We start from the raw sequence: 21,781 nt of genomic DNA on the forward strand, positions 1-21,781 counted from the left end.
GTTCTGCCAGCTCCGATCCTTTACAGGCATGAAGTGGGGTCTATAATTCATATAATGATGCCCTGAAAGCCAAAGGGGGCTCCTCTCCTTCTTGGTCCCACCAGGCAGTCAGGCAACCAGATATGGCCTAAGTGGGGATACTGCCCAACCCGGCACGAACAGCGTGATAAAATATGGGCACATTTCCTCCATTTCAAAAGTGACTGACCAAAATGATGTCCCACAAATAGAGAATTTGTGGTAAAAAAAAAAGCTAATTGTTATTTTTTTCCACTGACTGAAATATTTCTAGCCACACAATAAGGGCTCAATGTACTCACTTTTGCCCTAGGTGAATACTTTAGGGGCGTAGTTTCGAAAATGGGGTCACTTCTAGGGGTACATTATTGTTCTGACAGATAGAATACTTTGCAAGGTGAAGTGCGGCCTATAATTGTATAATGATATCCTGAAAGCCAAATGGGGCTCCTCTCCTTTTGGGTCCCACCATGTGGCCATGCAACCAAATATGGCCTAAGCGGGGGTGTTACCAAACAGGGGACAAACACATAATAAAATATGGGTCGCATTTCCTCCTTTTGAGACGCAATGTCCAAAAAAATATGTCCGCCAAAGGATGCATTTGTGAAAAAAAGCAAATTTAAATTTTTCCACCGAATTTGTAACCATTCCAGCCACACAGAAAGGACTCAAAGTACTCATTTCTGGTCTAGGTGAATCCTTCTGGGTCCTACCACGCGGCCATGGAACCAAATATGGCCTAAGCCGGGGTATTTCCAAACACGGGCCAAGCAGCTCAATAAAATATAGGGTGCATTTCTTTCAATATCAGAAGTGATGTACAAAAAATATGTCCCACAAATGATGTATTTGTGAAAAAAAAGTACATTTCTAATTTTTAACACTAACTGTAATAATTGGGGTCATTTGTGGGGGTTCCTATGTTCTGCCACTTTCAAGTTTCTGCAAACCTTGCATGGCACATGAAAAATATGTACTTTTCAAATTTTCTCAATTCTGAAAATTTCAAGTTAAATTGTTAGGTTTCTAATTCAATTAAAATGTTAATAAAAAAATAATAAAAAGATGAAATTCTCTCAAAATAAAGTAGACATCTGAAAGTATAAGTTTCATAAACTATTTGGTTAGAAAGTTAAATGTATGCAATGTATTAGTGTTAAAATAGCAAAATATATATATATTTTTTAAATTTCATGATTTTTTTTTCGTAAAAAAAAAACTACAAATGATATCGGCTTACTTTTACTATGTACATAAAGTAAGTACAACTTGTGACCAAAAAAATATCAGAATTATTGTGATTGGCAAACGTTACCAGAGTTATTCTTTAATAAAGTCAGACATCCCCGATTTGAAAAAACAGGCCTGGTCTTTAAGGGGCGTACAGGCATAATTGTCTTGCTCCTTAAGGGGTTAAAGAGTACCTGTCACCAAAATAAACTTTTAATATATTGTTCCTTATGTAATTATATGACACTTTGCTATTTAGTTGCTGTTAAAATTCTCAACATTTATATGTTTTTACTGTGATTAAAAAAAGGCCACCGGGTGGGTCTGTTCTGTTCCCTATGCAAGTTAATTTGGTCTCTTGCCAGCCTGGCAGAAGACCAAACTCAGGAAGTGCATGCAGGGTATGGCGAGGCACAGCTCTCTCATGCTTCAGTGATGTCACGCTTGCTGGGGAACGCCCTCTTTCTCCTGCCAGGAGCTCACACAATGTGAGCAAGGGGAAAGGTATGATACAGTATGATATGATTTTTTTTAAGGGCACGAAGGGTGTTAGGAGTAGTTAGGGAATATAATCTGAGTTATTTTAGAAAATATGGTTTGATGACAGGTACTCTTTAACCCCTTAACGACATCGGATGTAAATGTACGTCATAGTGTGGTGGGACTTAACGCACCATGACGTACATGTACGTCATGTACATGACCGTGAGCACCGGATCGGTGCTCGTATCATGCACGGCAGGTCCCGGCTGCTGTCAGCAGCCAGGGACCCGCAGGTAATGGTGGACATCAGCGATCGTGCTGATGTCTGCCATTAACCTCTTAGATGCCGTGATTACAAAATATGACATCTGCGGCAGTGCTGCACTTAGAATGGATGATCAGATCGGCCGTGGCACTGCTGCAGGGACCCAATCATCTATAATGGCAGACGGAGGTCCCCTCACCTTCCTCCATCGATCTCCAGGGGTCTTCTGCTCTGTCTGAGATCGAGCAGACCAGAGCAGAAGATCACTGATAATACTGATCAGTGCAATGCCCTATGCATAGCACTGAACAGTATGTAGCAATCAAATGATTGCAGTAAATAGTCCAATAGTACAAAAGTGTTAAAAAAAAAAAAAAAACTGTAAAAAAAAGTTTAAAAAAATGCTTTTTTTGTCACATTTTATTGCCAAAAAAAATGAATAAAACATTACTAAAAATAAAATATAAGTAACAGTGGTACCGATAAAAACTACAGATCACGGCGCAAAAAAATGAGCCCTCATAACACCCTGTATACGGAAAAATGAAAACGTTATAGGTGGTCAAAATAGGGCAATTTCAAACATACTAATTTTGTTAAAATAGTTTGAGATTTTTTTTAAAGCGATACAATTATAGAAAAACAGATAACAAGGCTAATATTTTAATCGTATTGACCCACAGAATAATGAAAACATGTAATCTTTACCGGAAAGTGTACAGCGTGAAAACAAAACCTTCCAAAATTTGCTAAATTGCGATTTTCTTTTCAATATTCCCACAAAAGTATTTTTGTTTTTTGATTGCGCCGTACATTTTATGGTAAAATGAGTGATGTCATTACAAAGTAAAATTGGTCATGCAAAAAACAAGCCCTCATATGGGTCTGTGGATGAAATAGAAAAGAGTTATGATTTTTAAAAGCGAGGAGGAAAAAACGAAAATGCTAAAATAAAATTGGCCTTGTCCTCAAGGCCAGAATGGGCTTGTCCCTTAAGGGGTTAAAGGGGTACTCCGGCGCTTAGACATCTTATCCCCTATCCAAAGGATAGGGAATAAGATGCCTAATCGCGGGGGTCCCGCCGCTGGGGACCCCCCGTGATCTTGTACGCAGCACCCCAGTTAAAATCAGACCCCGGAGCATGTTCGCTCCAGGTTTGATTACCGGCGGCAGGCGGCGTGTGACGTCACGCTCCGCCTCTAATGCAAGCCTATGGGAGGGTAGGCTTGCATTGAGGGGCGGAGCGTGATGTCATACGGGGGCGGAGGCTAATGTCACACGCCGCCTGCCCCGTGGTCGCCGGTAATCAGACCCGGAGCGAACATGCTCCAGGGACTGATTTTAACTGGGGTCCTGCATCCAAGATCACGTGGGGTCCCCAGCGGCAGGACCCCCGCGATCAGGCATCTTATCCCCTATCCTTTGGATAGGGGATAAGATGTCTAAGCGCCGGAGTACCCCTTTAAGGACTCAGCCCATTTTGGCCATAAGGACTTAGGAAATTTTTACTTTTTTCTGCAATCATTAGACTGCATTTACTGTATAATACTATGTCTAAGGCTACATCAGTGAATCAGTGAATCGGCGATCGGTGGCAGGTAAGGGGACCCTCCTCCGTCATTTTAGCTCACAGAACCCCCCCCCCCCCCCCATCACAATGTGAGGATTCCATGATCTCCACTAAGATCGCTATTGATCATGGCATCTAAAGGGTTAAATGACGGGCAGCGTTGGGATGGCCACTGCCTGCTATGAGCAGTTAGTGTCTGGCTATTGATGATGGTAGCCGACACTCATTGCTCTGCATCCTTAAGTGGTTCATTTTGTTAACTCTTTAAGGACACAGGACGTACATTCAAGCCCTGTGCCCACTCCCGCCGTATGAATCACACTCAGAGCTGAGCGCGCTTTATACATGGTGGGCCCTAGTTGCCATCAGCAACCAGGACCCATGGCTATGTCGCACATCGCCGATCTGGCCAGTGTCCGTGATTAACCTCGTAGATGCCACTTTCAAAGTTGATTGTGGCATCTAAAAGCAGTAAAAATGCGTTCCAGTTTGCTAAGGCTACTGATCAGGACCACCGTGATAAAAAAGGAGAGCTGAAGTGACGGACAATTTATCCAATATCTGATAGATTGGGGGAGGGGGTGTGTCTAACGGTTGGACCCCCGCAATCTCCTGCACGGCGCTCTGGCTCTCTTTGCGAACGGAGTAGGGGTCCGTGCTGTACTCGTGCATCTCTGGCTCTCCCATAGAGGTGAACAGAGGGCACGTGCCGACCCCACTCCGTGTGCAAGGAGAGCTGAAGCACCGGACAGGGCTTAGGGGGTCCCAGCGGTCGGAACATCCCACACTCCCCCAACCCCCACGGTCAGACACTCCTCCCCTTTCCATTGGATAGGGAATAAACTGTCCTTCACTGCAGTACCTATTTAAATCACCCCTTTTTCCCATTTTACAATAAAAAAATAAAAAATAATAAACATATTTAGCAATGTTAATGATCCTCTACGATAAACGACGTAAACATAAAAAAAAAAAAAAAAAAAGAATCCAAAATTTCTTTTTTTGCATTTTGGTCACATCACGGTGCACAAAAATTAGCCCCCAACTGCCCCGTGTATGGAAAAATGAGTTAAAAGGTCAGAATAGAGAATTTTTAAACATATTAAATGTATATTGTAAAAAATCTCTAAAAGTATGTGTAAAATATATATGTTTGCGAATATTTTTGTTTTTACAGAGATCTGTAATGTTTGGTGACAGAATCGGCATCGGGAGGACCCTTAGGACCCGCTCTATCGGGGGTAGTTATTAACGCTGCAAAAGACACACACAAGGCGCTCATCTAATTAACCATGTAATTACTGATCTGTCATCCACAATTACACACACCTCACCAGGAAACTGCCCCCACGCTCCATGTGCCCCCGGAGGCTCTGACTGGGATAACATATATATATATATATATATATACATATCAGTGTCATTTCCGAGAGGGTGCAATTATTTATACAAGTAGCTGCCAGGTCCACTGGTAATAATGGAGCACAGGGGCCCACCAGGAGAAGAGACGGTATATCCTAGAAGACAATAGCTGCAAGAACTGATCCCTTCTTCTTAGGACCGGACCCCCAGCAGCTGCTTAGAAACCATTAGTAAGTACATGCGGTATTACAATTGATGATTTTTGAAATGTTGCTGTCTCTAAATGGAAACATTCAGAAAATGAAAACCTTTTACCATTACTGTCTTTACTTCACACAGGATTGTCTACATTGGATGCAACTGTAACAAACCCTCAGCTGTGAGTAGGGTGTTATTTGGGGAAAATGTAAATAATGCAGTTTTCCATCCAAAAAATATTCATACCCGTTATACTTGCTGGAAAGGGGGTAACGGGCAATTTTATTTTACTGGACAATTTGCTTTAAATAATCGGTGACCCCTTTCCCATTGCAAAGATTTTAATTTTTTTTTTTGTTTCCGTTTCTACCTTTTTTGTTTTCTAACTCCCATAACATTTCAATTCTGTATCAGAACCTATTATTGGCAGGATGGGTTTCACTTTTTAAAGACATCTCTAACTGTACCTTATAATTTATTGCAAAAAAATGTAAATACATTTGTGTAACGAAATTGAAAAAAGCAAAACACAATTTTGTAATTTTGTTGGAGGGGGGGGGGGGGGGGGTCCTGGGTTTCCCGTGTGGTAAAAATGACTGGATAAAGAGTTATTCCATTATTTATTTTTTTATTTTACAATGCTACAGGGGCTGTAAAGTTAGCGTAGTTCATAATGTATTGTCTGTACCTGTGTTTCATGGTGGTCTCACAATTCTTCGCTGATTTTTGGCCCAATGTTTATTTTTAACAGCATACAAAATGAGTGTCATCTCAAGTTTTCCCAGGATGCGGTGAGGCCCGAGACATTACATCACCAGTCAGGTGTTCAGAGGAAGCCTGTGTAATGTCTGTTTTTGTGTTTTTGTATTTTTCTGTTTTGGGGTCTCTTCAGACACTAGGTTTGTGTCTGAATAGTTTTCTGTGCTATTCTCCCTGGCTAGGGATGAGTTAATGCTCTTTGCCTATGGCAGCTCAGGTGGGGTTATGTAAGCCTGAGCTTTGCTGGAACTGGCGGCTGGTGATTAGTGCTTTACTTTATTGAACATTTTATTCCCTATCCTAAGGATAGGGGATAAGTTTCAGATCGCGGGGGGTCCGACCACTGGGGCCCCCCACGATCTCCCGTACGGGGCCCCGGCTCTCTGCATAGAGAGCGCGTGTCGACCACCGCACGAGGCGGCAGCTGACACGCGCCCTCCATTTACTGCTATGGCAGAGCCGAAGCGCTGCCTTCGGCAATTTCCGGCTCTCCCATAGCAGTGTAAGGAGGGGACGTGTCGGCCGCTACTTCGTGCGGTAGTCAACACGCCCTCTCTAACCAGAGAGCCAGGGCCCCATATGAGAGACCACGGGGGGGGCCCCAGCGGTCGGACCCCCCGCGATCTGAAACTTATCCCCTATCCTAAAGATAGGGGATACATTTTTCAATCCCGTAGTTCTCCTTTTACCCCTTGACAAGGCTTAAACATGCAGATATACGATACCGCTGGTATACACTGGCAGCCTCCGGACCCGATAAGTAACAACGCAGCACCTGCGGGGTGCACACACTAGATAAAGTATCAAACAATACAATGAAAGGGAGTAGTGTGCACTCACCGCGGGTAAACAGCTGCAGGCCCGAGGTCCGGGATCACCACGGCAAAGACGGAGAAGGTAAGGGGCGCTCAGAGGCCTCTGAGCGCCATTTACCGTCTCCGTCTTTGCCGTGGTGATCCCGGACCTCGGGCCTGCAGCTGTTTACCCGCGGTGAGTGCACGCTACTCCCTTTCATTGTAAGATTTGTAGATTACTTTTATTAAAAAAATCTTAATCCTAGCTTGAGCATGGCGGTGGCGGTTGCAACCTAGCACGGACCTCCGCTAATTCTCCAGCGAGAACCCGGCACAAAGAGACGACTAGAGGAATATTCCCTCCAGACACAGTGCGGCAATGACTAGGACCAGGACACATAAGAAAACGACTGGGACGACGGTTAAAATGTCAACTTACTTCGCAGCCGCAAGTCCGGCGGGGAACCGGGGCAAAGACGGGGAGAAGATCAAAGAGAGTACCTCGGCCAAAGCGGAGGCGACTAAGGTATCTACGCCGCCTCGGACACCGGCATCAAGCGGAGACACGGTGCGTTCTGGCCCCGCCCCCAGGCTCAATACGGTGTCCTGCGAGGTGCAAACTGCAGCGCCGATTGGAGAGTGTGAGCAGCTCCACTGAGACTCGGGCGGAGGAAGCGAGGCAGTGGCAGGGCTGAGATGCCAGAAAAATTCTAAGAAATTGTTATTTTTGCAGACCTCTCTGCCGAAACCTTGATGAAACGAAGGGAGTTTGCATCTGGAACCCGCATACTCAGAGAGCAAAACATTGTGTATAAATGGGGCTTCCCCGTAAAAGTACTAATAACTTACAAGGGCGGAAAATATGTGGCACCCTCACCCTCCAAGTTATTAGAACTATGTCAAGAATGGGGACTTATATCATCCCAAATACAAACAACAGAGGGAAATAGTAACAGGAATAATGCACAAGTGTCAACAGACTGGGTAACAGTATCCCATAGGAAAAAAAAAAAGTCCAGAGATTAAGACTAAGACAATATGAACATGAGTATTTTATTTTCATTTATTTTTTCCACTTTTTTTCTTGTGGAAATTTTTTTTTTCTCTTCCCCTTTTTTTCTTTCTCTGTGTGAAAATTATATCGGGAATGTGAGGAAGGGGGGGGTTTCCTCTCTGTTGTTTTTTTTTTTTTTTTCTCGCTGGTATAGCGCACGCTAATTTGTTGGCAGATGTCCAACAAACCCCCAAGGGGGCAAAGAATATTTGCCCTGTATTTTTGTGTTGTTTATGTGTGATGCAAACAAAATAAAAAAATAAATATAAGCCAATGATTGAACTATGGATTTTTACTAGTGTTTTAAAAATGGAACCTCATGGAAGTTTTTAGTTTTTTTTTCCCCTTTCTTTTTTTCCCCTTTTTCTTTTTTCCTTTTCTTCTATGGGTTCACTATTTATGCTATTGGAAAACTGAGGGGATTGGGGGTAAATGGGGAGAGCGGTTTCACTATAGAGGATTCCTTTTATATAATGGGTATCAAGTTGGTTTCTATTAATGCTAAGGGGCTTAACTCTCCCTTTAAGCGGACACTAGTATGGAAGGAGGCCAGGAGGCTAAACGCGGATGTGATAAGCATACAAGAGACACACCTCCTACATGCAGATTCTAAACGCCTTGTGCATAAAAAATATCCTTACGTATCATATGCACATGCAATACATAAAAAGGGAGGAGTCGCCCTGGCTATCCGAGATACGGTAGCATATGTACCACACTACGTAGAGATGGATGCGGAGGGACGGTATATCATCCTTAAATGTCAATTGAATAATGTTATGTATACTTTAGTTGCGGTATATGCCCCTAATAAGTGTCAAAAGGCCTTTCTTAAACGTCTTTTTGTAAGGTAAATAAGGTGGCAGAGGGGCATACTGTAGTATTGGGGGACCTTAATATGGTAATGTGTCGACAATGGACACTACAACTATCTCCTTAAAATCAGATACCTCAGATTTGTTTTCCCTCACGAGTGAATTTAATTTGTATGATGCCTGGAGGGCAGTACACCCTACAGAAAAAACCTATACATTCTACTCCCATCCATGCAAAGTATATACACGAATTGACTATACCTTGGTTTCGCGGTCCATATTACCCCTTATTGAAGATGCTAGTATCATGCCAATTGAATGGTCAAAACATTCTCCCATAAGTATTACAATCAAAGAAAACTATACTCAACATCCAGTTCTCATGTGGAGACTTAATACTATGGTCTTGAATAATCCAAAATATTTAGATGCTACTACATCTGCCATATCTACATATTTTCGGAATAATGACACTAACGATATAACAGTCCCAATATTATGGTGTGCCTTTAAGGCCACCATAAGGGGTCATTTTATTAGTCAAACAGCATACGATAAAAAAATTAGAACACAAGAATATTTGGAATTACAGTTAAAGTTGGCAGAGCTACATAGGCGGAATCAAGCAACCCACTCTATAGACCTAACGCGCGAAATTACTCAGATTAAAGCACAACTCCAATCCCTTTCACTTCGTGATTATGAACTCGCACTTAGGCGTTTGAATCTGACTTCGTATTGGCAAGGTAATAAAGCCAGCTCATATCTGGCTAAACAACTTAAAAAACGAGAGCGTAAATCTTGTATTCCCTTTATTACTTCCACTTAGGGTCCGAAAATCAAGGATTCACAAGGTATTGCGGACTGCTTTGCCCAATACTACCAGGAGTTATACAACTTGAAATCTGACTCCTCCACCTTTCAACCTACAAGGGACACAATCTCTTCTTTTCTGTCATCTGTGGTATTACCTAAGTTTCCATCTGAATGTGTGGATGAATTAACCTCACAATTCTCTATTGATGAAATACACTCCTGTATTAGGGCTCTTAAACCCTCTAAATCTCCAGGCCCTGATGGTATTTCCAATGATTTTTATAAAAAATTCGCTATTTTAGTGGCTCCTTATTTGCTTAGAACCTTCAATGTTATTGCATCTACAGGTGCCCCCCCTGCTGAGATGCTTGAAGCCCTCCTGGTTACTATTCCAAAGATAGGTAAGCCATCTGATAGGGTTACTATATCTCTTCTTAACAGTGATATTAAATTATACACTATGGTAGTCGCCGTTCGTCTTAATAAGATTCTCCCTGCCTTGATTTCTAAAGATCAAGTGGGATTTGTGAAGGGGTGCCAGACACTGGATGGTACAAGACGATTCCTTGATTTGATTGCTAAAGTTAGTGATGAACGAACGCCTTCTCTGCTCCTCACATTGGATGCAGAGAAGGCGTTCGATCATGTGCACTTTGGTTATATCCAGGAGGTTCTTCGCAAATTTAAATTTCCCCCTAAATTGGAACATGCTATAATGGCCCTATACTCTTTTCCATCTGCAAAGGTATATACTGCGGGTACAATATCTCAGAAATTTGCCCTTAGCAATGGCACTCGGCAGGGGTGTCCTCTGTCTCCCCTCATTTTTACATTAATAATGGAATCTTTCGCACAACATATAAGGACATCGTCTGCTCTAACTGGGATTCAGATAGGATCACAGAACCACCATATCGGTCTGTTTGCAGACGATGTCATTGTTTGTTTAACTAACCCACAACACTCACTTTATACAGTCACAACTATAATAGAGGACTTTTGTAAGGCAAGTTATTATAAGATGAACCCAACCAAGTCCACCATCTTGGGTATCAACCTATCTAAAGAGATGGAGGAATATTTGAGAAGTAATTTTTTTTTCTCTTGGTCAGAGGGTCAAATTCCCTACTTGGGCATTATCTTAACTGTTAATCCATCTAAGGCTGGGTCCACACTACGTTTTGTCCCATACGGGAGCGCATACGGCAGGAGGGAGCTAAAACCTCGCGCTCCCGTATGTGACCGTATGCGCTCCCGTATGCCATTCACTTCAATGAGCCGACCGGAGTGAAACGTTCGGTCCGGTCGGCTCATTTTTGCGCCGTATGCGCTTTTACAACCGGACCTAAAACCGTGGTTAAAAAGTGGTGGTGGCAAGTAGACCCTCCACACTGGGTGGATATAGAATCAGAATTATTGGGATCACCCTCTCTGTCTAGCTTTCTCTGGTCACTTCGGTTCAACCCTACTATTTCCCCTTCTGTCTCATGTCTCACTATTACGGCAGTTATTAGAACATGGAACGAATTGGAGTATATGAAGGTTTTATGCCCATGGCGGGAAACTGATATCCCACTCGCAGCAATAAGTAGTCATTTATATGATTTAGATTTAAGGCCTTGGATTAGAGCAGGCATTCATACTGTGTCCCAACTTTATGACGCTTCTGGCCTCCTTCCCTTTACTTCTATTGCTTCGGCTTTTTCTCTTACACATAAGGAATTCTTTAAATACTTAAGAATTCATCATTTTCTCAGTTCTTTAGCTCGACCCCAGGTCGTAAACAGAACAAGATATGAAAGTTTTTTTAAAAAACAATAAAGTATTCACCAAGGGAATCTCAGTGGCCTACACAGAGCTTATACAGATTAATAAACCCCAACGCTTTATATTCCAGCAGAGATGGGAGGATGATTTGGGCCAAAAATTTACAGCCGAACAATGGGGATTCGTATTTGATATACACAAAGTATCCAGATGTGCTAATCATTTTGAATCCTCACGGAAACTGCTTTACAGGTGGTGCTATACTCCTGCCCGTCTCACTAAAATATACTCCTTATCCTCCAACTTGTGTTGGAGATGTGGTAAAGAAGTAGGCACTTTGATGCACATATGGTGGACATGCGACTTTATTCGCCCGTTTTGGTCGAAGATCAAATACCTACTAGATCAGCTCCTCCTTATCCCCATTAGATGGGGCCCGGAAGTAGCCTTGTTATTTTTGACCCTAGAGAATGTCCCTAGAGACCAACTGATTGTTATTTACCATGTCCTCACAGTAGCAAGAATCTCCATTGCTCGGTGTTGGAAATCGGTAGATATCCGAGACATCGCAGTTATTAAAGCCACGACTCATTGTAATCTTACACTGGAGGGGCTTATTGCTAGACAGAAGGGGCAGTCGATAGGAACTGATAGATGGAATAAGTGGGTGGAGCTCATTAAAAGGATCTAAAAGGATCTAATATGTATGAGAATTGTATTTATATTGAAAACCTCTAGAGTGAACCCTGTACTTTTTTTTCTTCTTTTTCTTTCTTTTTTTCTTTTTTTTTTTCCCTTCCTCTTCCCCTTTCCTTCCCATTGTTCCTTAAATTGTATACTGGTTTGAAGATGCATTTAGACATTTTTCTTTTTTCTTGTTTGTTTGCATAGTACCGTATATACTCGAGTATAAGCCGACCCGAGTATAAGCCGAGACCCCTAATTTCAACCCAAAATCCCAGGAAAAGTTATTGACTCGAGTATAAGCCTAGGGTGGGAAATACTTCATCCCCCCCTGTCATCATCCAGACCTCATCATCATCCCCTTGTCATCATCCCACACATCCCCCTTCATCATCCCCTTGTCATCATCCCACACATCCCCCCTTCATCATCCCCTTGTCATCATCCCACACATCCCCCCTTCATCATCCCCTTGTCATCATCCCACACATCCCCCCTTCATCATCCCCTTGTCATCATCCCACACATCCCCCCTTCATCATCCCCTTGTCATCATCCCACACATCCCCCCTTCATCATCCCCCCCCCCTTCATCATCCTCTTGTCATCATCCCACACCCCCCCCCTTCATCATCCTCTTCTCATCATTCGCCCTCAGTGGTCTTCAACCTGCGGACCTCCAGAGGTTTCAAAACTACAACTCCCAGCAAGCCCGGGCAGCCACTGCGGCCTTCGACATCATCCAGCCCCCTCTCACCCCCTTTAGTTCTGAGTACTCACCTCCGCTCGGCGCTGGTCCGGTCCTGCAGGGCTGTCCGGAGAGGAGGTGATCCGGTGGGATAGTGGTTCCGGGCTGCTATCTTCACCGGTGGCGCCTCTTCTCCGCACTTCCGGCCCGGAATAGAGGCGTTGCCTTGACAATGACGCAGAAGTACGTTGGCAATGAACGCACCTCTGCGTCGTTGTCAAGGCAACGTGACTATTCTGAGGCCGGGCCCGAAGCGCTTAGAAGAGGCCTCCCCGGTGAAGATAGCAGCCCGGAACCACTATCCCACCGGACCACCTCCTCACCGGACAGTCCTGCAGGACCGGACCAGCGCCGAGCGGAGGTGAGTACTCTACAGAACTAAAGGGGGGTGAGAGGGGGATGGATGATGTCGAAGGACGCAGTGGTCTTCAACCTGCGGACCTCCGGAGGTTTCAAAACTACAACTCCCAGCCAGCCCGGACAGCCGATGGCTGCCCGGGCTTGCTGGGAGTTGTAGTTTTGAAACCTCTGGAGGTCCGCAGGTTGAAGACCACTGAGGGTGGAGAGTTCACTTGAGTATAAGCCGAGGGGGGTATTTTCAGCACGAAAAATCGTGCTGAAAAACTCGGCTTATACTCGAGTATATACGGTATGTTTGTTATTTATTCTTTGAAATAAGAGCTGTAATTTTATGTTAACCTATCAAAAATAAATAAAAAGTAAAAAAAAAAAAAAAATCTTAATCCTTCCAGTACTTTTTAGGGGCTATATACTACAGAGGAAATGCTTTTCTTTTTATATTTCTCTGATGTCATGACCACAGTGCTCTCTGCTGACCTCTGCTGTCCATTTTAGGAACTGTGCAGAGCAGCATATGTTTGCTATGGGGATTTTCTCCTGCTCTGGACAGTTCCTAAAATGGACAGCAGCGGTCAGCAGAGAGCACTGTGGTCATGACATCAGAGAAATCTAAAAAGAAAAGCATTTCCTCTGTAGTATATAGCCCTTAAAAAGTACTGGAAGGATTAAGATTTTATAATAGAAGTAATTTACAAATCTGTTTAACTTTCTGGCACCAGTTGATTTAAAAAACAAAAACATTTTTCCACAGGAGTACCCCTTTAAATTCATAATTGCATAATTTAATAAAGGGCAGGGTAAGGAGAAGACCGGAAATCATAATGAGACATAAAATAAGTCCACTCAACATCACAAGAGCTAAAGCATGGCAAAACAAAAGATTTGGAAAGGGCACAATTCCGTACAATCATGAGGACAAATAATATGACATATCTGCAGCATAGGAGGAGGGAATCCACAGTTGCCAAATCTTATTGAATCTCTCCATGGTATAAGAATGAAGGTCGTTCAGCTTTTCCAAAACCATAATATCATTAATCCTATTAATAACCATAGGTAGGGAAAGGGTAGAGGAGCGCCATTTAGTCCCCACATGGATCCAAACCACATGAAGAATAGTAACATAGTAACATAGTTCATAAGGTTGAAAAAAGACCAGAGTCCATCAAGTTCTACCTATAACCCTAATGAGTCCCTACTGAGTTCCAAAGGAAGGCAAAAAAAACCTTATCTTATAGGTAAAAATTCCTTCGCGACTCCAAATATGGCATCAGAATAAATCCCCCTTACAGAGTTCACCATGACCACCTCCTCTGGCAGAGAATTCCACAGTCTCACTGCTCTTACAGTAAAGAATCCCTGTCTGTGCTGGTGTAGAAACCTTCTTTCTGCTAAACGTAGGGGATGTCCCCTTGTAATAGTTACAGTCCTCTGTATAAATAGATTGTTGCGCTGAGTGCTCCGGCTACTCACTCTGGCCGTGAGCGCTCTTCTCCTGCTTCCTCCGGTGGGCCCGGGACTCTCATCGCGGAACGCACCCCCATACGAATCTCGAGCCCTCACTTACCTTCGGCTCCTGCTGACTTCCCCGCTGCCTCTGTTCTCCGGGGGGCGCGTGCTTCGGAGGTCTGAGATTTAAAGGCCCAGAGTGCCCTAATTAGTAATTGTACCTGTCCCTTCCTTATAAGTTTATGCAACTCCCTCTACCTGTTGCAGGATCTTTGTTTGCCCTTGTGCCCTAGAGAAAGCATTTTCCTGTTTGCCTACCTGTGTTCTGACCTATAGTTCTGTGACCTGACCTTGCTCCTGTGCTGCCTGCCTATTGACCTCCTGCTAAATAGATTACCAGTGCCGCCTGCCCTGACCTTCTAGTATTACTGACTATGAGTTGTTTCATTCTATCTGTGCCACGTATGACCTCGGCTGCCTGTTAGGAACAAGTCGTATCAGGGGTAGCGACCTGGGTGCCGCCTGATGCAGCAAGGCCATCCCGCTTTGCGGTGGGCTCTGGTGAAAACCAGCGGCACCTTAGACTCTGCTCCCTGGTATGGCCCACGTCATCTTCCTCACAGGTCAGTGGATCCACCTACCACAGCCGTTGCATAGATCATGGGAGAGATCTCTTTACTGCCCCCTGATATATTTATACATAGTTATTAGGTCTCCCCTAAGCCTTCTTTTTTCTCGACTAAATAACCCTAATTCTGATAATCTTTCTGGTTACTGTAGTCCTCCCATTCTCCGTATTACCCTGGTTGCCCGTCTTTGAACCCTCTCCAGCTCCACTATATCTTTCTTGTACACTGGTGCCCAGTACTGTAAACAGTAATCTATGTGAGGTCTGACTAGTGATTTGTACAGCGGTAAAATTATTTCCTTGTCTTGGGCATCTATGCCCCTATTGATGCACCCCATGATTTTATTTTCCTTGGAAGCAAATTTTCCTCCCCATGTGCATCACCTTACATTTATCAGTGTTGAACCTCATCTGCCACTTCCCAGCCCAAACCTCCAACCTATCCAGATCCATTTTTAACAGTGCACTGTCCTCTGAATAAACTGAATCAGGCAAAATCGTAATGGACTAAACCCATGGGGCTTAAAGGAAAACTGTCAGCAAGTTCACCCACACTAAACCCAATACATTGGGTTATAGTGTGGGTGAACAGGAGTATTTAACGTGCTCACTTACTTAGTAAACAATTTTTTGGCCGAGTTGGCATCCTCTAAAGTGTCCGCGAACCATCCCTGTTTTGTGCGCAGCAGGCAGGTCCCCATCCAGCAATCTTACTTTGTGTTCCGGAGGCAGGCGACCGAAGCCTGCCCCCCCCCCTTGTTGCATATTAATTTTTTGCTTCTCCTCATCCTAATGATGTGGAGTTATCCGCCCCCCTAAGCGCTGCATGCTGTCTTTAGAGCACATGCGCAGTTTCATGGCGCAGAGCGGTTCTGAGGACGTACAGCTCTCCCATCATCAGGACGGAGAGCTGGGTAAAAAAAACAGCGCATGCACTCAGAAGACAGAGCACAGCGCTTAGGGGGGTGGATAACTCCACGTCATTACAACGTGGAGAAGCAAAAAATGATTATGCAACAAGGGAGGCGGGCTTCGAGCGCCTGCCTCTGGAACACAAAGTAAGATTGCCGGCGGGGGACCCGCCTGCTGCGCGCAAAACCAGAATGGATGGCGGACACTTTAGAGGACGCAAACTCAGCCAAAACAAAACTTTACTAAGCAAGTAAGCATGTTACAGACTACTGTTCACCCACACTGTAATCCAATGTATTGCAAAGCAACGGGCTGGGGGAGCAATCTGATCCCGTGACCAATGAGACAAGACCCATAACATCAGAAAGCAGCCACAAGCGGACAAGTCCATCCGATGTGGCGCATGGTGCCCATCTCAGTACAGCAACGGAAACAGAGAGGAGACACCTCAGGGTACACAGCGTGCAATCTTGTGGGAACCAAATAGGTCCTATGGAGGAATTTAAGGCCAACTGCCCTTGCTCAATTGAGCTGGTGGCATATTTTAAAAAGTGGTCATAGTTGGGGTGTGATGAGCGTCAGGGGCCATACTCCAATTTGTGATATTTCACAAATATATGGACGAATATTCATCCTTTGTTCGCGAAATTCGCCTTTCCATGCGAAAATTCGTAATGAAATTCACAAGTGCGCATGAGCAATTATATCTTTCACCTAAAAGAAGGGAGGGTTCAGTGTCCAGTCTGGAAGTACTGATACACGCATAAATATTTGCATAAATATTTGCATAAATATTTGCATAAATATTTGCATAAATTCACATAAATTTGCATAAAAGCGAATATTTGTCATTTTGAATATATATCTTTATTCTAAATATTCGCGAAATTGCGACGTGCCGATATTCGCGGTAAAAATTTGCATTTCTAATATTCGCGCTCAACACTAGTCCCCATCTATAATGGATGAAGCGCAATATTGCTTCAAAACGGACTCCTGGCATGACATTGTCAGCCTTTGAGAAGAGGCTTTGTGGATTCCTCTGGGAGTAAATGAAAAAATTGATCGGGTATGTACGGGGTAGCTTGAGCTCGAACCACCTGCTCGGTAGGGCACCTCACTTTCTGTACTGAACTTTTTGTTACTTTTTATTGGACTTTTATTGTCCCAATGAGGACATTGTCTCTTTTCGACCGTACTAACTATGTAACTGCATTATTCAGGTAAAATTCTGTACGATTCCCATTTTGTTGAATGTCAACATGTTCCTTTTTTCACAGGTAACTATAAAGTTGTGCGCCCTCATTGAAACACTGCTATAATCTTGCTGCTGCCCTCATAGAGAGATCTGTTCCTGTAACCAAGCTTTCTACCCACTTGTAAGTAACTGCCTAACCATTTACCCATTGTGTCTATGACCTTTACGCATTGCACCTCCTGAGTAAAGAGTGATCCAATTAAATCCATTTGAATACCTGAGGGGAGATCTCTAGTCCTGGTGGGCCATTGAATAGCTGCTGTGAGAATTGTTTGCCCTGCAGACCTGCGAATTATCCTGGAAAGTTTAACCTGTTCGTGTGGCCTAAATTTTGTGGCCTGGATAAAAGGCCCAATTAGGTCATTTCTGGAAACTGTGGACTGTGTTAAGGAGATAGTGAAAAGGTAGAAAAGTTAGGTCCCTGTGAGTGTTTGGTCCAGATACACCCACTTGTCCACATGCTGTTGTGTGAAGAGGATTGGAGGTAAGACCTAGTGTCAGCCTAGTGGGGACAGTAACAGGAAAAACATATTGGCCAAAAAATTGTCCAGAAACTATGTCTGGATCTGTGCCCTTGATGGTTAGGGTTTGTGTCCTTATGGTTGTGGACTTGCCAGACAGAAGACAGGATTTGTCAAATGGGCATGGACTTAAAGGGGTACTCCAGTGCTGAGCATTCGGAACAAATATTTCCCAAAGCTTAGAGCCGGCATCGGGAGCTCGTGAGGTCACGGCCCCCTGCTTCGAGACATCACGCCCCACCCCCTCAATGTAAGTCTATGATCGCCACACCCCCTCCCATAGACTTACATTGAGGGGGCGGGGTGTGACATTACAAGGGGGCGGGGTGTGATGTCAAGAGCCCCGACGCAGGCTCTAAGCTTTGGGAACTATTTGTTCCAAATACTCAGCACCGAAGTACCCCTTTAACACAGACAAGAGGGGCTGAAAATTGTTCTACCACTCTATGTAAACTTGTTTGCCTGTGTTTGCCTGTGCTAGGCGTTGCAGCTGTGTCCATGGAAATACATATGTGATAGCCACTGGGGAGAATGATGAGGATTATGTTGGGTCAAGTAGTCCACTCCGTATGTGTCATGTGGCAGAGTGGTAACTAGCTCAATATGACTCTGTGACCACAACATGTTTTCTCAGTTAAAATTCCTCTTGTATACAATGGCCAATGAGACCTCTGGACACAAGGAAACTTGACTAGGGGATATCCTAGCTGCTTACCTTTTGTCCTACCCCCAAAGAGCTCCCAATAACGACTGACACCAGTTTAGTGGTACAAAAGGCCACAGCAGCCCATATTTATTAACCATCAACAATTTAAACATTGTCAAAACATGTTGCATGAACATCATACAAGAATATAAAATATGTAACAAACCTACAGCGGAAGAAGGATCTGGAGGTTACGTTCTCTTTTTGACCCCAAGTAAACCAATGTGCCAAGCCTCCTACATTTGCCCCTAGCCGTAAGGCACCAGACCCAGGGACACTGTTTTAGAGGCCCAATCCTCTCCCCAGGGCCCATGCCCACTGAAAATTCTTCACCAGGCTGAGTACAATCCCCAGCCTCACCTCCACCAATACCTTCTTAAACCAACAAAATTGCCACTCATGCCTCCAAATCCCTCTCCCGCTACCGCTGCCGTGACAAGAAAAAACCCCACCTGCTATAAGGGCGGGCGGGCGGGCACTTCACTGGCCTTGCGTCGACTGACTCCTGACCCGGTCCCCTCCTAACTCCTCCCCCTACGTAACGTGCCCTATCACATGTCCACAACAATTTTAGGGGAACCCCCCTAGGGGAACCCTAAACTGAGTACCCCCCAATTAAAATGTACCTTTTATTATTCCATTTAAAATATAGATTGTAATACACATAATTATGTGATTCTGCAAGTGGATGTAATGACACCACCACTAACTTTTAAAACCACAGTGGTTTTAAAAGTTAGTGGTGGTGTCATTACATCCACTTGCAGAATCACATAATTATGTGTATTACAATCTATATTTTAAATGGAATAATAAAAGGTACATTTTAATTGGGGGGTACTCAGTTTAGGGTTCCCCTAGGGGGGTTCCCCTAAAATTGTTGTGAATAAATTGACCCTAGTATCTCCTTTTGGGGTTTTGTTGTTTAGCTATCACATGTCCAGCCCCAGTCTCCCCCTGTCATGTGCCTCTCCGCTCTAATGCTCTCCACTATGGGACTTCCTGAACTCCTTGTGCAAATCTAATGTAATACAGATGCTTTGATACAGCTTGGTGGGTTACAACTTTGGAGTCAGAAGAATAAATATTTGGTCACCGTCCCTTTAGATAGTGCTTTTGCAGGAGCTTTACTGAATTTAGCAATCCCAAAAGGTGCTTCTTAGCATGTGTACATGTAAGGTCTAAATCAGATGTATGTGCAGATTGTAATCTTCACTGGCTTTCAAGTTCCCGGTCCAAAATGACTAAAACTGCTAAATGAAGGGTCAAAAATAGAAGGGTTATGCAGGTTTAAAAAAACAGAGCTGATCTCCTGGGGGAAAAAAAGCACTGCACCTCTATTTAGGTCATGTGTGGTATAGCAGCTCAGTTCCATTAAAGTAATGGAGCCAAATTGGAACCTGAGGACAGGTGTGGTGCTGTTTTTGGAAGAAATTAGCCCTATTTCTATCCCTGGATAATCCCTTTAAAGTCCACTATCTCTGTAGAACATGCATATGTTCACCTTTGAATGCATTGAACACTTTACTGTTGCCACTGCAAAGGACAGATCCATGAGATGTAATAGGTTACTTGTGTATCACCCCTTAAGGAACAGGCCCTAGTGGCAAGTGATTTCTACCAAAGTCACCAAATGGGGTTATCTTTTGCCAGACATGTGTGGGTCATTATAGTGTCAGATCCTGGACCCACCAAAGGATCCTCTGCTATTGTGTTGGGATAATCTGACCCTGTTTGTAGAAGATGGCTCCCAGTGGGAGCCATCCTTGTTGGGAGTCTTGTCCATGAACATTCCTACGTTCCCAGTTTGTTGTCATCAAGGTCCTCTCTTCTTTTTCCTATTTCAGAATCTTTAGATGTTTCAGTCATTGTCAAATATTTTGTATTTGTTTTGTAGGACTCTCCAAGAATCTTCTGCCATGGAGGTGAACTTGACATTACTGTATAAAAACGTGACTCAGGTGTCCATCATCTCAGCCAAAATTAATGAAATCGCTAAAATTATCTTCCTGGCCTTCACCATTTTCAGTTTTTGCCTGTTCTTGTACTTTATGACAGTTTTGCTGATGGTCTACTTCACCACTCCTCACGTACGTGACAATTCCCGCTACATATTCTTCGCTCATATGCTCATCAATGACACAATGTACCTAATCTTAGGACTCTTCCTTTTATTGGCTCATAGGTATCGGTTGTATTTTCCAGTGCCAATGTGTCATTTCATTCTCACCCTAATAGTCACCAGTTTTTTGGTCACTCCGTACAACTTGGCGGCCATGGCTCTGGAACGATACATAGCAATCTGTTTTCCTCTTAGACATGCACTTTTATGTACTGCCCAAAGGACATATCTGATCATTGTGATGATATGGTTTGTTGGTCTACTCCCAAGTTTCGTGGACTTTATTATCCTCATCCTTTCTGTTGAGAAGAATTTTATCTCCTGGCGTACCTTATGCAGACAGGATCGGCTCATAGTCCGTCAGGTGCAGTACACCTTAAGATCCATCTCCTACATTGGTAGTTTATTTCTGGTGGCTCTTATCATTCTAGTCACCTACATGAAGGTTATGTTGGTTGCTTGGAAAAGTGGTTCTGGTAAATCCGCTGCCTCCAGGGCTGGTAAAACCCTTCTACTTCACACGGTTCAACTTTTTTTGAGCATGGTTTCACTCATCTCTATAGTTACTGAGTCGTCTTCTGGAGAGTACATTGAAATCTTGGTCAGTGCCAACTTTTTGATGTTCATGTGTTTTCCAAGGACCCTCAGCCCTCTCATCTATGGTGTAAGGGATGAAGTGTTCAGTAAATGCATCAAAAACATGTATTCTGGTTGGCATCAGAATCGGGTTATGGTGCGCCGATAACTCATGATTAGAGATGAGTCAGCTCTTCAATAGTGTTGCTCACGAATATTCGCAATTCGAATATTATTCGCGAATATCGCATATTCGCGAATTCGCGAATTTCGCGAATATAGCGCTATATATTCGTAATTACGAATATTCGTTTTTTTTTTTTTTTTTTTCACAGTACACATCACAGTGATCACCCCTCTCTGCTTCCAGCTTGTGTGGTGTAAAGAAGGCTCTAATACTACTGTGTGAGACTGGCGTGCGAAAATTCGCATATGCTAATTTTCGCATATGCTAATTTTCGCATATACGAAAATTAACATATACGAATTTTCGTATATACGAATTTTCGCATATGCGAAAAATACAAGGAGAATATAACGAATATGCGAATATTCGCGAATATATGACGAATATTCGCTCATATATTCGCGAATATTCGCGAATTCGAATATGGCCTATGCCGCTCAACACTACTCTTCAAAAGTTCAGTTTGCCGGGCTCGCCGGACTTTCAGAAAATATAC

At 43.6% G+C, this 21,781-nt stretch overlaps 1 protein-coding gene across 12 annotated transcripts in view; it reads left to right on the forward strand.

Annotated features, from left to right (window-relative positions):
- LOC130358210 (odorant receptor 131-2-like) overlaps positions 1-21,295 on the forward strand; it is a 24,545-nt gene extending 3,250 nt beyond the window's left edge. For 9 of the 12 annotated variants that reach the window (XM_056561103.1, XM_056561110.1, XM_056561106.1 and 6 more), the window contains exons 2-5: positions 4,747-5,161; positions 5,271-5,310; positions 17,196-17,294; positions 20,298-21,295. In XM_056561103.1, coding sequence (XP_056417078.1) covers positions 20,320-21,267 — 948 coding nt within the window. In that variant the 5' untranslated portion in view covers positions 4,747-5,161; positions 5,271-5,310; positions 17,196-17,294; positions 20,298-20,319 and the 3' untranslated portion in view covers positions 21,268-21,295. Of the gene's footprint in view, positions 241-4,746; positions 5,162-5,270; positions 5,311-9,714; positions 9,769-17,195; positions 17,295-20,297 lie in introns of all 12 variants that reach the window. The other 3 variants (XM_056561112.1, XM_056561101.1, XM_056561111.1) reach the window with 3 other exon arrangements.
- The last annotated feature ends 486 nt before the right edge of the window (positions 21,296-21,781 follow it).

Source organism: Hyla sarda, chromosome 2 (assembly GCF_029499605.1).
Source record: "Hyla sarda isolate aHylSar1 chromosome 2, aHylSar1.hap1, whole genome shotgun sequence".
Lineage (NCBI taxonomy): Eukaryota > Metazoa > Chordata > Amphibia > Anura > Hylidae > Hyla > Hyla sarda.